The sequence below is a fragment of the Mangifera indica genome, chromosome 6, assembly GCF_011075055.1.
Source record: "Mangifera indica cultivar Alphonso chromosome 6, CATAS_Mindica_2.1, whole genome shotgun sequence".
Lineage (NCBI taxonomy): Eukaryota > Viridiplantae > Streptophyta > Magnoliopsida > Sapindales > Anacardiaceae > Mangifera > Mangifera indica.
In genome coordinates this window covers 3,993,244-4,011,271 of record NC_058142.1, presented here as the reverse complement: position 1 = coordinate 4,011,271, position 18,028 = coordinate 3,993,244, and the positions used below count along the sequence as shown (strand labels likewise).

The 18,028-nt window shown below is 30.4% G+C and overlaps 3 protein-coding genes across 4 annotated transcripts; 1 reads left to right on the top strand and 2 right to left on the bottom strand.

The window, feature by feature from the left end:
- Nucleotides 1–4,235: 4,235 nt before the first annotated feature.
- On the bottom strand, nucleotides 4,236–5,967 carry LOC123218442 (EPIDERMAL PATTERNING FACTOR-like protein 6). The gene is made up of 3 exons (XM_044639902.1): nucleotides 5,428–5,967; nucleotides 5,257–5,303; nucleotides 4,236–4,667 (listed from the first exon to the last, which is right to left on the bottom strand). Exons 1-3 carry the CDS (start codon nucleotides 5,567–5,569, stop codon nucleotides 4,446–4,448), a joined length of 411 nt encoding a protein of 136 aa, XP_044495837.1. The 5' UTR covers nucleotides 5,570–5,967; the 3' UTR covers nucleotides 4,236–4,445.
- A 6,720-nt stretch (nucleotides 5,968–12,687) lies between these two features.
- Nucleotides 12,688–15,176, top strand: LOC123218416 (protein GRAVITROPIC IN THE LIGHT 1). Of its 2 annotated transcripts, none has more exons than XM_044639872.1 (2): nucleotides 12,688–12,765; nucleotides 12,857–15,176. In XM_044639872.1, the coding sequence occupies exon 2, from the start codon at nucleotides 13,622–13,624 to the stop codon at nucleotides 14,951–14,953; it is 1,332 nt and encodes a 443-aa protein (XP_044495807.1). In that variant the 5' UTR covers nucleotides 12,688–12,765; nucleotides 12,857–13,621; the 3' UTR covers nucleotides 14,954–15,176. The 2 variants fall into 2 exon arrangements, with proteins under 2 accessions (XP_044495807.1, XP_044495808.1); XM_044639873.1 differs by lacking the exon at nucleotides 12,688–12,765 and having other exon boundaries at nucleotides 12,790–12,992; nucleotides 13,708–15,176.
- A 1,017-nt stretch (nucleotides 15,177–16,193) lies between these two features.
- LOC123219575 (transcription repressor OFP17) lies at nucleotides 16,194–16,874 on the bottom strand. Its single transcript, XM_044641581.1, has one exon. The coding sequence runs from the start codon at nucleotides 16,872–16,874 to the stop codon at nucleotides 16,287–16,289; it is 588 nt and encodes a 195-aa protein (XP_044497516.1). The 3' UTR covers nucleotides 16,194–16,286.
- Between the last annotated feature and the right edge of the window lie 1,154 nt (nucleotides 16,875–18,028).

Below are 18,028 nucleotides of genomic sequence, written 5' to 3'. Positions count from 1 at the left end.
TTACCGAATTAAATGCTACTTTAGTGTTATTATCAACGAAATTCACCTGAAGTTTAAAATATGATGATACAATTGATGCTATATTGTCATCATGCTTCTTTTAACCTTACATGTAAAAAATAAAACTTCATTCTTTTTTATCTTTATTTGCTTACAAGCATAACTTGGAAGAAGTTTTGTTACTTAATGACATGTAAAGGGGCCACAAGACTTATTTCCATCTAACATTTGGTCCATTCCTAAACACTTATTCGTAAAATTTTAAAAATTCAAATGTTTGCTTTTATATTAAAATTCTTTATTAGAGTTAAGGTAAAAATTCTCTGTTAGGTTTAAAATTCATTTGACCGAATATTGGTGTCATCTTATTCTAAAGATTGGTTGAAGATAACGAATTATTTTCATTTCTTTATCAAACAAAGATGAAATGTTTTAGTCTAACAAAAATGGTCGTTGATATTTGGGTTTTGGCAAGAGAAGAAGAGGTATGGGAAGACTATTGGAACAAAAATAGTCGTCAGAAAAGGAGAAAAAAATCCATAAAAAGAAGTAATTATTTTTTAAACTTCAAATAAGAAAAATTATTAATTTTTTAAATTGAGAAGAGTTAAAATATAATAAAATTTTAACTTTTTAATATGCTGAGTTAAATAACATTATTATCTTAAATTCTAATTAAAAATTTTAATCAAATTATAAATATTTGGATTTTTAAAATTTTATAAATAAAATTTTAAGGGTGAACCAAATCTTGGATGAGAACAAGACTTTTGGGCAATGCAAAGGGGGCTCAGGGCGCATGAATGGATGACTGACTGTTAAGAATGGTTGGTTTTACGTTACCAGTAACCATACCACTACTTTGCCGTTGTATTATAATTAGATATCTTTTTCTAGACCTGGCAACGGCGCTATCACAGCTGTCAACCTTTTCTGATAGGTTGACTAACTTATGAAATGTTGGACACGTTAGCTACTGTATTTATTCCATAATTAATTATTAAGTTAAGACAATTTCTTAATTACTTCATTTAAAGTTTGAATTTATGAGTTTTTCTTTTCCCTTTTTCTGATTGATTGAGCTGTACCAAAATACAATAGAACGAGAATACTAAAAGATTGACCGAAGGATAAACGGGTGAGATACCAAGTTCAAGCTCATAAGTTTAAAAGTCTCTCAGCAATATTTAAGTCATTTAATGAAAACCGTCATCATTAATTTGTTGGAATAAAGATAATTCATTCTTATTTAAACGAAGATTTATTTTCTTCTATCAAGATGAGTCCACAAAAAGAGGAAAGTGTTGTCAAAAAAAAAAAAAAAAAGGGAATATAATCATTTAAAATTTAATTATAAAAAAATTATTAATTTTTAAAATTTAAAAAAATTAAGATAAAGTTTTATTTTTTAGTATCATTAGTTAAATGAATATTTTATCTCTAAAACTAATAAATTTTGTCAATTTTAATAATTTATAAGTAAATATTTAAGTTTTTGAAATTTCACAAATAAGAATTTGAGAATATACTAAACCTTAGGTAGAAATAAATTTGTTGATCCATTTAAAAATCAAATTATTAATTTATTTAATTTAATAATTATAAAATCGGATTTTATTTATTTGAGTTTAGATTGTATTCAAGTTAAACCGAATTCGAACTCAGCTCAATTTGTATAGTTTTAAGCTTGAGTTTGGGCTTGTCAAGCTCGCTTTAAAGGAGCTCGAGTGAGTTTAACTTAAATCGACCTTTTATCTTAGCTCTTCTTTATTAAAATGACATCATTTTAATGTATATTAATCAAAACAAAGTTATTTTGTATCAAAATTTTTAAATTTATGAAGTTGACAAACTAAACATCCTAAAATTCAAACTCAAAAATGCTAAACTTTTAAATTTAAGCTAAAGTTTGTTTAAACTAAATTAATTTTAGATTTATTTAAATTAAATTTAAATGCAGATTTAAATATATTAGATTTAAATCTACCTAATTTAAGTCGACCGAGTTAGTCACAGTCACAGAAAAGGTTTTCTAGGAAAAAAAAAAGAAAAAAAAACAGAGAATCTATCCATTTGTGTAAGCCTAAAAAGTATACACGCCGCACGTGACCGATGGCTCACGAAACTTCCTAGACAAGGCTTCATCGCACGTGTCAACAGTTTAGATGGTCCCATGTGAGCCCTTAACCAACTAAGCGTCACTCGAAGTTCTATGGTCCTTAATTAACTATTAACCTTCTTAAAAAATATTGTACAAATACCCTTTATTAGTTTAATTTGAATCAACTTAAAGCAATAAATTAGTTTGATACCAATAATTTTGATTTTTTATTTTATTACAAGTAGATTTTATTCCACTTCTAAAATACATATTCATCATTTTTCACTGTTTTGAAGATATAATATGGATTTTTAGGATATGTTATAACATCAACATTGAAAATAATAATAATAATAATAATGTTTTTTATACATCTTATTTAGTAATAGTAATTCCTTCATGCATTTGTATGGAGCATATAATCCCATTTGGTACCATGTCAAGGGAATATATATTTCTTACCAGATGTCCAAAAAGACAAACGGATACCTGTCCTTCATGTCATTTTTCATTCAAAGAGAAGCCAATGTTTGAATTCATACCTTTGCCCATAGGCAAATACACTAGTGCTAGGTTTCCATCTACACAAACAAACATAATGATGTTGTTAGTTCACTCGTAACAAAAGCCTCTTAAAATAGAATGACTCATCACTCTACAAATTGATACAGATACTTATTTTTTTTTATTGATTGATAAAATAAAATAATTAGAGTATCAAAAGACTAAAAAATATTTTAACTACAAGAGATTTAGGCTAGTTACTCTCACATTTTGTAGTTGAATCAAGGTAAATAAAAGATCGATCATAATCATCTATTACAATTTTAAAACATGTGTTAGTCATCTCATGATACAAACATGACACGTTTACTAAGTTTTATAATGAAGTGGAATGATATGATTAATACATAACTTAAAGCATGTGAAGTAATAATAATACCAACTAAGACATTTTATCACAAAAATCTCGTGGTTTTCATACAAGATCAATCCAAGCAAACAATAAAAGAAGGTTTTAAAGTCCTCCCAACACTTTGAAAACTACATGACAATTTTTGTATAGTAGTTCTTTACTAGTAAAGCATCTCTAGAGAAATAACCAATCGATAGAAATAATAATTTGCGTTTCAACTATCGGATAAGAATCACTCAATCTAAGAAAGTATCAAGTTAGTTGGTATTCACTCCATATTATTTGCTCTTAATAAAAAGTAATAACATTTTAACTAATTAGTCTCAATTGTTATCTTATCATAAATGAATCCTTCAATTGGGATAACTAAAGGGAAAATTCAGGTGCATTGATGATTTGATTATGGACTCTAATATCCATTGTTGTGATAGTTTTTAAACACAGAGAGAAAGTTAGATATAATCTTATTTTTTAACTTGATGAGAGCCATTTCTCGATAGCCTACATCTATGATTGTGATATTAATGGCTTCATAAGGATTTTTCAACAAAGTAAATACAAAAACTACAAAGGAGTACCCCAAAGAGGATTAGAAAATGAAGGGATACCTCTAATAAAAATGCTTGGTCCGAGGGCCCTTATTGTTGGATTAAGGATGCAACAGGGTTGTTCCTCAGTTTATTGTATCGGATAGATAGACACCAAATCTCTATGTGTATCTATCATGAATTGGGCTCTATGGAACTCTATCGTTACACAATCTTAATGGAGATATGAAGCAAAAAATAAAAAGCCCAAAAGGGAAAAAGTTTTTTGGGCAGCATAATTTTTGAATGGATAGCTCAGCCATTATAATTGAGAAAACTAATGATGAAAGATGAACCATCTACTTCATGAGATCCAGATATGTCCATGCCCCAATGGGGACCCATAACTTAGACCATTTGAAAATTTCTATTTTGTCTACATACTAAACCCACCAAACTCAACAGTACTATCTCTTATCGTATCAACCACATAAAATAGTCCTGCCAAATTAGTCATTAAAAATTATTTAAAAAACAATAAAATTATACCCACACAATTTTAACATATAATTTGATTATACAGATATATATTATTAAATAATTTTAAATTAAAAATAAAATAACACTTAATTATACAATAATATATTATTTATATATTCAAATTATATACTAAAAATATATACATATAATATTACTTTGAAAAAAAATTTATGCATTAACTTTATAACACAAGATTTTTCACATTAATCACTCATCTTAGTTAGTGTCGATATATTTTCTTTACATAAATAAAATCCTCTAATAATTTCTATATATTCATCATTGTAAAACTAACTATTATCTCCCTAATAATTCTTAAGTAGTCACTAATGAAGCATATGTATATTTTAAAGATTAGCCATCATGGCATGTATAACTTGTTGCCACACTTGCACCGCCATGCCTCCGGGTAATATTCAGCCGTCACCGGAGTCCCCGGTGGCACCGGCACATGTACAGGCTTACATGGCGTGCACTTGCCGCATTTTGATATGCAGCGCGGTGGTGATGAACCAGGTCCAGTCAGAAATCTCCTTGCCCAAGTCATGGCAACCTCTTTATCATCCCTTTTATTTTCAATTTCCTGTAACATCATATAAAATATCACATTTATGATAAATTACGAGAACTTTAAGAGGTACAAATATCATGCTAACTTGCGCCCCTAAGATGTGGTTCACGGGAATGCAGATATTACAGCCTAAGGAGTAGGTGGCTCCGGTTCAGGGGCTGACACTGACGGCGCAAGTTACTGAGACTCATTGAAAAGCGACAGAAAATTCTACTGTAGAGATAGGGTTGATGCTAGAATGCACCACAGGGTGTTGATTCACCTGAGCTGAAAGTCCATGTACATGGGCCAACCGGGATGGACCACCGGCCTCGTGTGATGTCTAATCATGGAGAATTACTATTTGATGCATCGATCAAACGGTCACAATCTAACCTCGGCAGTTGTTTTTGGCGGATATTAGCCTTATCGGTTGTTTGCTTGAATGAAAATGAAAAAGATTAAAATTGTTACAGTTTCCATGTAATTTGCAGAAGCTAAGACTGAGTAACAATGGTGATGCATTTATGTTATATGCATGCTAATATACAGAATTTAAGGTTCCTTTAGAAGAAGTTGAATGGGTTTTTTGGATTCTAAAAGAAAAAGAGAAGCAACTTACATGAAAAGACAAATCTGCTTTAACAGACGATTGACACTTGATATCAGCTGCGTTTGAAAGGTAAAGTAAGTGAAATAGCCATACCTTGGATGATATATACAGAATTGGATAGTGATGAAATTGACATAAAAAAGTTGAGAGATGGAGAGAACAAATATATAAATTTCTTACCAGGAGAAGTGGTGGGTGTTGCTGAGGTGATTGTGGTAGTGAATAGTGCCGCAAATGAGATGGAGAAGATGGAGAAATAATAAAAAAGATGGGGTTTATGTTTATTCATAAACCTTACTTTGAAGTTTCTCTTGCACTCCATGAATTACAGAGAAAATATCCCAAAAACCCTCCTTAGAAACTGAAACTTGAAGCTAAAAACTGCACGTCCATGCAACTGTGAGTTGATGAAGCTAGTTTAATGAGATTTGCAAGTGAGGGAGAGGTAAGAAGATGAAGGAAAGATGAAAGAAAAAAATGCGTTGCAGAGAGAGAGAGACAAGAAGAAATAGAGAGAGAGAGCGAGAGAGAGAGGAAGAGAGAGAGAGGTAGATTGTGAATCTAAGTAGATGGTCTTTTCTTAAGCTTTGCCATGTTTGGGTGTTGGATTCTCTTTACAGGCTTTCTTCTCTGCCTTTCTACCATTCCCCAAACCCAGAAAAAACTTTAACATGTATCATTATTCACTCACACGCTCTTTCCTTTGTTTGTATACGTTTTGTGAATTTAAATTTCACACATATTTTTCCCTTAATTTATTATATAATTTAGGTGATGATGAAGTAACAAATTAAACTTTAATATTATAATTAAGTCTTAATTAATTAATATAAATTAATTTAAACTTATCAGAGTCGTTAGTACTTAAGCATCCATCTCATCTCATCTCATCTCTTTTGCTTTGAACTCTTTCATCATTGTACTCCTTGTTCAATCGGACATGTAATGTCAGTTGATAAAGTAGATTATGAATCTTAGTTAACCTGTTTATTGAAAAGGCCATAATAATAATGTAGGCATTACTTGCTAAATTTATTGATGTAACACACATATAAATCTATCTTTACTATTTATTTTAATTAAATAAGAATAGTCTAGCCAAGATGTCATATTATTAACCATAACATCAGAAACCATATTATTGCTAATATAGTTATTCCAAAACTAGTGTGACATTAGACCATGCATTCATAATATTTATATTTAAATTTAATCTTTTATTATTGTTTTGATTTGAGGTTTTATATAATAATAAAATTATGTGTATCTATTTTGAATATGTAAATATATACATATTTGATTGTGTTATCATATGATTCGATAATTTTGAATTAAAATAAAATTACACTCAATCATATGATAACACAGATAAATATGCATCTATTTATATATATAAAATAAGTATATATAATATGTTTTTGTAGTATTGGACCCGTACCTCAAACTCAAAGATTAACATAATAATTTAACTCCCAACAACCAATGGGGTTAGGGCTGCCCTGGTACTTGCTTTCCAAACAAATTAGGTTTAACTTCTGTTTCACTAATCTTTTCTTCCTTTTTAAGTAAATTATTTTTGCCATCAATCCTTGAAAAAGGACAACTTCTGTTTCACTAATCACTTCAATTGGCTGCTACTCTTTTCTACTACAATACAATCCCAGATCCCGTTTCATGTTCTTCACTTTTGCTCTAGGTGTTTTTCTTTTCATTTCTTATTATTATATTAAAGTGAACTTTTGAATGCTTCGAAGTAATCACATTTAGGTTTTACAACACTTTTAGGATGTTTTTTCGTCTTCTGCTGCTTCTTTCTTCGCTAAAACCAGTCCAATAATTGTTAATTCAATTATTTTGTGCTTGATTTTCATTAGCTTATATGCTTTTACTCTTGCAGAGAAATCTTGTCTTCTAATAGAACCATTGTATTAAACAATGCATATTCTACAAGAACAATCTCTCACATTCCATTGTTGGTTATATGGTTTGTCAGCCATAAATATGAACAATTTGAAAAGTTGCATGGCATGAAGTTGTAATTATATATGTTTTTTTGCAAGCTAAAGTCGCCGATGACATTAAAAGTTACATGTGCAAAATACTACCAATTGAAGAAAGTGATAAAGAGATTGCACTTTGAATTGGGATTAAAAACTTTTGCAGTCCCATGGAATGCCTGCATTGGGTCGTAAAAATGGATATGAGGGTCCTCCCTGTTTAGCTTTTTCTAACAAATCTCTCTCTAAATCGATTGATGGACTAAGACCAACCTCTCCTGCCGCTCATTTTTTTATTACCAATCTAACCGTCTTGTAATCTTCATAATGTTACCTTATAGAATATAAATATCTCTTAATATGTTAAGTTTACATTTTTCCTATAGTAATAGAATTTTTTTTTTATGTAAACTAACATCAATTATAATTTTAGTTTAATAAAATCGGATAATTTAATAATCTAAGGATAATTTACAGATGAAGTTAAATGATTATTAAGGATAAACCCAACATACTTCATAGATTTGGATAAATGGTTTAATATAGGCTTTTAGATTATTGAATCTTTGATAGTAGGATTAAATAATCTTTTATAAATTTATCAGATTCATTTCCAAAACCCTAATGTTATGTTTTTTTCTCATTGAAAACCATCATAAAAGAGTTGGTTTCATGAGCATACATGTTCTCTAAATTGGTTTGGACTAATCATTGCATACCAAAACCCTTCAAATTTAGAGACATAACTCATACGTGTTTTCCTACAGACTTGATTTTGATTATTTATTTAGATTAAACCTATTATTTGGCATTTTATATACTATGCATAGTTACAATTTATCGGAATTAAATTTATCATATGTTATTATGAGTTAATTATATATAAATCTTAATATCGAGTCAACCAAATAAGATGTGAGACAGTCCCCGTATAATTTTTCTCTAAAGTTTGTGATGGTAGAAATATTCTTGGAATATGAGAAGAGGGCAAAGCTGTAAAGAGAGCATATAGATGTAATATATGCCTAACTTTGACTATTTTAGTAGGGTTAAAAAGACCGGATTCTTTAGCGAAGAAATAAGAAAACTTGCATGAGATATCGTAGTCCATGTTTTATTCTCTTGCCGATTCTGTTGATGAAATTATTCAAGTTGTTGCAAGCGTGGGGGATGAGAAGATGTTGATGTTAAAGAAAAAGAAACCTCATAGCTGCACTATTCTTGTTCTTATGCTTTTGTTTTCATCTAAACAATTTATAATGCCTTCTCCCTTTTCATAAAATTTAATACTAAACTCAGACTTCATATCCCTGCCCTACCACACAAACTCCTTAAGCTTTGACAGAGATATGGAAAATGTGAAGGTGACATCTGCTACCAAACAGACCCCCTTCTCAATAATTTAACTTTGAATAAAGCTGACACACTATTTTTGATTCAGACAGATGGGGCTTTCATGAACTGCATATAATTTATTTTATTTTCAACAGTTTTCTGCATTATCATGGGAATCAATTTTCCAGATTCACATTATACATCTTTTTTTCCCAAAATCATTTTCCAACAAATGAAAGTTAATGATAATAGAGGATAAGATAGAAATAGGGAAAGATAAGGCATGCATGCATGCAAAGCTGTGGAAAACAATCTAGCAATAAACCCAGAATATATTATCAGAGGGGCGAGTTTAAAGTTATGAAAAAAAATGACATTTGAGAGAAAGAAACATTCCATTTATATATTTTTTTTCTATACAAGATCAAGGTTTGATCTCAAAAAAATTGACACAAAAAACAAAAACATTAATATGAATATAAATCTTCGATTATTTTTGTCGAAAGAATTTTCCATAAATCTATTGGTCGATCTTAATAAAAATATTAATTTATCAGAAGAATTTAAAACAAATTTCTAATTAACTGTTAATTGATAGATAATATAAAATAAAATATTAATTTAACAAAAGACTTATTTTTTCAAACAAACAAAAATGATTTGTTTAACAAACAGTAAATTGAAAATTGATTTCATTTTCATCTAAGTGGGTTTAATTTGCAAAGTAAATTATATCAAAAAACAAAGTTAAAACAGCAGTTGGAAAAAGAAAATTTTAAGGGGTCACTAACCCCACTTATCTATACATGAAACCGTCTATGATATGATATAATTCATAATACAGTGTTAATAAGCTTAGTGTGTCAATTGTAAAATTACAAAAAAAAAGAAGGTAAAAACATCATTAAAATTTAATTTTTTATAATATTGTAATTATTTCAAATACATAAGAGATACAATAACAATTTCTTATGTTATGCTTTTGAGGGTCATTTCTTTGTTGTGTATGTACATGTCTTTAATCAGTAAAATGATATGTATCTATTTTGAATATATAATAGGGACCTATTTGATGTGCATTAATATATTATTGAGTGATTTTGAATTAAAAATAAAATAATATGATGACATATATAAATATATAAATAGTATATATGCATAATATTACTTGTTTTTAATTTATGAGATAAAATAAAATCTTGCTTTGGTTTGAGTCTACGATAATTGACCCAAACACTTCCTACAGGAAGTTGATAAAGAGACCAAAGAAGGTGCGCACACAGCCGATCAATAATGAAGAAAAACAATCATATCAGCATAGGGCAAGGCATATAAGGTTCCAAATGAAGTTTTATATTGGCGTTTTCAACATCAGCTACTGCAGCTATTGTATTACTTCATATTCATACAAGAAAATTATTTAATTCAGAGAAAAGTCTAACTCACGAGAGAGATGTATAGCCAGCATGCTACATGTCATGTGAAAGAAAGGATAATGTTGAAGAAACTTGAAACTTTCTACAGCCTTGTCCCATTCCATTTATCTTCAGAGACTTTTCTTTTTCTTATCATAGATGTGCGTGCTTATGCAGCTAGATATGGACAGTATGAACTTTCTACTGTACACAGAGAAACTCCACGGAAGTTGAACTTTTTTTTGAAATCGAATCAATTACATTAAACAGATAAAAATTCTGATCTAGTGATCGTTCTTATAACCATTAAATTAGGTCAATCAAAAATATAATCTTAGTTTCTCATACTATCATTTAGAATTGAACTAATTATATCAAACAAGTAAAAATCCTAAGTTTAACAATCATTAGACCAATCAAAAGTATACTCTGGGTACACCTCTAAGAGACTTGAACCCAATCTCATCACCTTGAATTCACCACGCCTTGGGGACTATACAATATGAACTTTAGTTTCAGGTGCCTTTGGGGTTTTTCTTCGTAACATCTGCTCAAGCTGTCGACCATAAATCCCAGCTAATTCTTTTCAAACCTTTACTTCAATATTCTGCCCAAAAACCAGAGTTGCAATGATACTTGTGGCTCTTTTCTAAACTAGAATATAGTAAATGATACAGGGTGAGCATGCAATCAAATTAAAGCAAGGTTACTACTGTAAAATATAAGCGGACCATCCCCTGTTATGTATTTAAAATTAAAAGGATTCAGGAAGTACATTGTTTTTGTTAATGATTATTCAAGGTTTGTGGATATTTTCACTCAAAACTACAGTTGGGACCAAAGAGGTGTTTATTAAGTTTCAAAGGTATGTTGAAAAACAGTGGATGGGAATGTTAAATCTGTCCAAAGCGATTAGGGAGATGAATTCAAGAGTCTTGTTTTTAGACATCCTTGCCCTTATATTCATCAACAAAATGAGAGGATAGAGAGGATACATAGGCATTTGGCAAAGACAAGTTTAACTCTTCTTTCAGATACTCATCTTCTACTATCATATTGGTGGTTAGCCATTTAAACAGTCGTCTTCCTCATGAATCCATTACCAACTCAAGTGTTATCCCTCTCTTCACCTTTCCCCAATTCTATTTTAGGAATCTGTTGGTTACAGATTTCTAAAAACTTTTGAATTTGCTTGATATATCCTTACTTGATTCCTTATAATAACCACAAGTTGAATTTTCATACTCATGGTTGGTCTAACGGCCTACAATGTCCAACCTATTTTATTAAATAATAATTAAAATAAATAATATGTGTAAAAACTTTTACATTGACAATTTTATTGTAAAGAGATATAAATATTTCTTTTTTGGGTTTTTAAATATAACATAAGAACGAGATAAAAATTATAAATAAAGAATTTTTTTTTTATATAGATCAAAGATAAAAAATATCATTTTTTTTTTTACTTTTTGATTTATCAATGAGTATTATTAAGATAATTAGAGTTTATTTCAATAATTATTTAAAAAGCTTTTTTTTTTCGTATTGATCAATAATCATAAAATATTATAAAGTTTTTATTAGGGAAATAATTTATGTATTTTTTAATGGTTGATCTTGAGTTTATGCTAGAGGATTTTGTACATTAATTTTACTACGTTCTTATTCATGATTTATTTGTTTTATTTAATTTAATTAATTTACATAATTAGATTTATTGTTTGTACCAAATAATTAGTTAAAATAGAATAATGGAGGAGGAAAATTTAAGCCAAACAATGGGCCTTGTTTTGGTGACATCAGTTGGACGGGCCTCTTAAAGAGGCTCCAACAAGAATGGTTACGGTCTGTAACAGCCTTTGGGTTGAGATGATTTGAGCTAATAAAATTGAAATAGCTCCAACAAGAAAAGTTCAAACATTTTTTTTTTTTCTCGTGCAGAGCGTAGTTAAAAATATTGGAGTACGTGAGACTGGTGATACCCGAGAGGAAAGAGACTCGCATGCGCTTTTTATTTTATCAATACCTACCAGAATTTAACCACATATGATATATATTTTATTATAAAGATAAAAATTAATATATACTACAATAAATATATTATATGAAATGTTTTATATTATTATAATAAATAGATATATTTATATTTATTAATATTTTATAATATATAAAATATATTTTTTATTAAAGATTTTTAGGGAAGTATATAATTTAATTTAAATATTAAAATTAATCTAAATTATTTAAGAATTATGATTTAATTTAATTTAGTTTGTAAAATAATTTAGTCTGAATTAAAATTTTTTTAAACTGTTTTTTATTTGATTACAATTTAGATAATTTTTAAATTGAATCAAACTATAAATTATATTTTTTAAAATACATATTTATAATTTTATATGATAAAATTTTTTAATAAGTAATGAGGTATATAACTTATTTTTTATATTTATTTTATTTATATATGTATTGTATATATTTATATTATATTTTAAAAATTATAATTTTATTAATTTTATTAAATAATATAAATTTAAAAGTGGATGATTTGATTTAAACTGTATTCCGCCCTAGTGATTTTTTTGAAGTCGAAGCCACAGCCATAAATTATATGTCAGTATATAATAATTAAAATATATATAATTGTATATAGAAAAGGTTAAGGCGCTAAAAATAAAATAAAAAACAATTCAAACAAATACTGTTGTCTGCTGCTCCTCCTGCAAGTTCTGAGAAGCTACAGAGTCCCGGTTTCACTTCTTTTTAGGGTAAATAATAATTTATTTCCATTTCCAGCTCCAATGTTAACTCTTTCAAACTATATTTGCTAAATGCCAAGTTAAAATTCATTTTTTTCAGCACAAAATACGATGCTCACTCCTCTACAATTTTGCCCTTGAACCTTGAACTCATTGGTTCAGATCAGATACCACCAGTGCCAAACTCAAAACTTTGTATTCAGCTAGAGTTTCCGCTAATCCAAGTACCATTATCGGTTTGTTCTTTAAAACTTGTTTCTTCCCTACCTATCATTCTGTTTCCTGGATGCTTGATGTTTAATTTTACATATATCTTTTTTTCGTAGCTTTTTTTCTTGTTTACGCTCTGAATGTTGTTGATGTTTCAATCTTGGGCAGTTTATGATGCTTGGTTTTGCCTAGTTTTAGATAAAGTTTCAATCTTTGGCAGGTTCTGTTTCTGGGTTTTGTTTAGTCTTTGACGAACTTTTAGCTAAAGCTTCAGTCTCGGGCAGTTTATTTTTCGTGTTTTTATGGGGTTTAAGTGTAAAGGTTATTACTTTACTTAATTTGAATCTTCTTTTTGAGTTGAAAGAGTTGGGGTTTAAATTTTTTTTAATCAATCTTCTAAGTTAAACCAAAACCCTAGTTGATTTCTTTAATCTGAGGACTAGGTGGATCTTGCCACTAGCAAGGTTTAGGGGATTTTTCCGAGAATCCCGGTTTATCATCTGGGCGCACTATTTTATGAATTCAATATTCATTTTGTACCCTATTTTACAATGTTTTTATTTGGATTTTGAGATTTGTATTCGTTGTAGTCAGATCACATTAGGTCAAATCAATATTGGATCTTGCATCAGTTTAGAGTTTGATCTTTTAAGGAATGGAATGTGCCACCATTACTATGCTACCCTCAAAACCCCCTTTGAATATATCCGAAATTGTATCCAAATTTGCGAAAGTTTGCAGGTTTAGATCCATTGGTGTGTTTTACTCTGAACACTCCAACCACCAAAATCCAAGCAACAGTAATGTATCAATGAGTGAGGATGGGAGTGGCAATAAAATTGAAGAGACAGAATGTGGGGGTGTCAAAGTCCATCCGCAACCGATTGAAGATCCTTGCAGAAGTAATGAATGCTGTGACATGGACATTATGAAGTTATTCGAGATAGTTTCAACATTGAAATTAGCTTATGTTCAGCTTCAAGAAGCTCATATTCCCTATGACCCAGAAAAGATTAAAGCTGCTGATGAACTTGTTGTGGCAGAGCTTGAAGCACTTTGCAAGACTAAGCGAATGTACAAGGAGAAACAACTGACAAAAGTCAAGCTCGATTCTTCTCGTTCTGATGTTCTAAAAGCAGAGATTGAAGTCAATGAGAAGATGTTACAGAAATTGAAGTCACAAGTTAAAGCAAAAGAATCAGAAATTTTTTGTTTGCAACAAGAACTGCAAGATTTGCATTTGAGGAATGCGATTATGGCTGAGAAGATTAGACAGCAAAGTCTCAAAACAAATAATGTGAGGGTTTTTGATTTAAAAATGTTTGAGGATAGCTTCAAAGCAGCCTCAAAGTCCATTCATGATTTCGCAAAGCCAGTCATTAGCTTAATGAAAGCTTCAGGTTGGGATTTAGACCTTGCTGCAAACTCAATTGAAGCTGCAGTTGTTTATTCCAAGAGGTGCCACAAGAAGTATGCATTCGAAGCCTACATCGCACGGAGAATGTTTCATCGAATGTCACTTGAATCATATAATGTAGATGATATCATGAAGTTTGATGATCCATTCGATTATCTGGTATATAAACCAGATTCAGATTTTGCGAAATTCTGCAGAAAGAAGTATCTTTTAGTAGTTCATCCTATGATGGAAGCTTCATTTTTTGGTAATTTGGACCAGAGGATGTTTGTATCAAGTGGCAAGAATCCAAGAACACCATTTTACCAAATATTTGCAAAGATGTCAAAGTGGATTTGGATTTTACAAGGGTTCGCATCCTCGATTGATCCCAAAGCGAAAATATTTGTTGTGAATAAGGGATGCAAATTCTCTAATATTTCTATGGAGTCAGTTGAGGAATTATCTGAAGGCACAAGCGGGAATTGTGAAGAACAAACCAGTTACAAAGTTGAGTTTATGGTAATGCCTGGGTTCAGAATTGGAGATACATTGTTGAAGTCACAGGTTTATGTTTCGAGGATGAATTAATCACACATCGGCTGTACATGCTTGATAATGGAGGCTGGGTAACTTTATGAAAGCTAATCATGTGTTGTATTTATATGTTGCTTAGCTTAATGTTGTGTGGACCTGCAATTGATTTGTTTTCTGAAATTTTAGTTTGTAGCACGTAGTGCAAGCTAAGAAATGGTTGTGCTTTCAAGTTGTTCTTAATATTATCTAAATTTATAAGCTGCAAAAATCTTGTCAACTGCTTTCTCAACTGTATGGTCTGACTACGTTGGACTCGGACTCATTTCATGTCATGCTCTGTGCATTGCTTATAGAATTAGGGTTTAAATTTATTTTATCTCATCATTTTATTTCTAACGACATGGGCATTTCATTTTGAGGGAAAAAGCCAGTAATTGAGGGAAACCATAAGATAAAATACATCAAATTGGGAAATCACATTAATCAACCTCAACTTCTTGTCACAATCTGCCAATTCTTGTATAGGCCAGTGGGCTGTTCGGGTCACGGCCCACTTTCTTCAGCATTGTCTTAAGCATAGAACAAATGGTACTGATTGAACGTTTCAAAATAAGGTTGGTGCTAAAAAGAACACTACAATTCGTGAGATCGATTACACAAAGATATTTGCACTTATTGCAAAGATTAATATAATTCGAATATTGTTATGATTGGCTACAAATTTAGATTGACCGTTGTAACAATTTGACTTGAAAAATGTGTTTTTACATTGAGAATTATCTTCGAAAGTTTACATAAATTTTGTACTAGGATGTATAGTACTAGAAAAACATAAAAAAAAATGTACTTAGATTAAAAAAATTATTGTATGGATTAAAACAATCTCTTAAAGTAGACTTTGGTTACTGTCAAAATCACTTAGATTATATCCTATTCTTAAAAAAAATCAAATGATAAGATGACTATTTTTCTTGTATATATAGGCGATATGATAGTTATGAAAATGTTTTATAAGAAAAATAGATTTTATAAAAATACTTATTTAGATAACTTAAACCGAATGATCTAAACCCTTTTGGAATTATTTGAAAATTCCATGCTTAATCATTTAATCTAACTTTTGGGATATAGCGTATGGTATGTATATTTGTACTTATCTCAGTAATTTCAACAGGATTTGGAGGGAAGAACCAAGAAGTTCGCTTGTTTTTCAAAATAAAAAGGAAATATATTTAAATTCCAAATCAAAAATGCCAGAATTCAAAGGACTACCTGATTAAAGTAATCCCAAAGATTAAAAAAGGAAAAAGAAATTTATTGTATAGGGATCATGATAACGTTACAATTGAAAATTGTGTGTTAATTGAGAGAGATGCAGAAATTAATTTCACCTGGAACTCTGATGGTCAATAAGAGTATGATCATCCTGATCAGGTGAAAACAAATCCTTGCAAAGCTCTCCATAAAATCTACAAACTAAATCGATGAACACAGGACTCTTTAAATTCTTCCAACAATACAAAAGCTCTTCAACGTCTGTCAAATCCCCAACTTTTCCTTCTTCAACAATCATCTCCACTAAATAATTCTCAAAACTCCTACATGCATCTTCAACATCTTCATCTCCAACAGGGCTCAGTTCCCTTCTACGGCTTGAACCAATTCCTCCCATAACAAAAGCCGGCGTAAGAGGAGAAGGAAACGACTGCATTTTCTCATCCTCCGAATAAACACTCCTAACCTCAGATATCGATCGGGGTTTCGACTTTTTTAGAGTTCGAAAACCCGATAGAAATGCCGCCATTGGATTCCTTGAGGGTGTTTTTCTGGGTTTGCTGTGCCACGAACGAGGTCGAAAACCAAGAGCCCTTATAAAGACAGGCTTTCTGAGTTTAAACTTGAACAATTTGGATAACTTAATTTTGCATGGCTTGAAAAGCTTGGTTTTAACGGCAATTAATGCTTTCATTTTCATTTGCAATGAGTAGAGATTAAGAGTGTTGTTCAAGAAAACACAAGGGTGGTGATGGTGGTGTTTGTTGCAATGCTTTTTGGAAATAGATTTGTTAGGGTTTAGCGGTTGGTGCTATAAAAGAGAAATTGTTGTGAAGTGACTGTTAAGTTGGTTGGAAGATCAAATTATATAATAAAGATGTGATTTATGATGTATCTTTGCTAGTAGGCTTCACGTTTTAGTCTCAAGAAAGTGGCATACCATGAAATGAAATGAAATATATTATACCCCCCTGCCTAACAAAGATTCTTAGAAGTGATTTTCATATATTACAAAACTGGGTTATTTAAATGATCAAACTACTTTCCTGTTTATTTAATTTTGTAGTACATTGGCTACATTAGGCTTTGCTTTCAACTGAAAAATTGTTTAGTCATAGCTACATTAGGATCAAGATGCAACATCTTTGTTGAAGAAGATAATATCCCAAGACTAGGATTCTGTTTTACATATTTCAGACTCTCAGAGCAGCTGCAATGTGAGATTGCTTGGGCAAGTGCATAAGTTGGCACAATTGTTGCACAGAATAAGAAATATAAGGTCGAATCATACACAAAAAGATTAGCTTGACAATTAACCTTTTGTAAGATGAAGGATCTACTAACAAACAATCATCTTTGTTGGCACCCGAATGTTTGTTAAGTTCTACTGAAGTCAATTTCAGATGTTGCTCAGAAGGATTGTCTACACATCAGAAAGTATGTCCAATGCATATTTGCACTGATTGAGAACTAGTCCTCTACTAGATCTACTAACTTCCATCGCTAAGAAGTATCTCATCTGCCAAAGATCTTTGATCTTAAACTTGAATTTGAGATATCTTTTTACTTCATCAATGGCTGTGATGGACCAACAATATAACAAAGGTGGAACCCTTACTCTTTGTGGATAGAGAATAATAAGTCTTGGACTATTGAAAACCATTTTGAAGCGTGGCACTTGTAAACTTATGATGCAATTGTTTTAAGGCTTGCTTCAAGCCATACGAAGACAATAGCAATTTACAAACTGTGCTCTTGTTTTGTCTAGTGTGCTCAAGCCCATTGAGGAATTTTCACATAAATCTCTTGTTGTAAATCTCCTTGTAATAATGCATTAAAGGTATCCATTTGGAA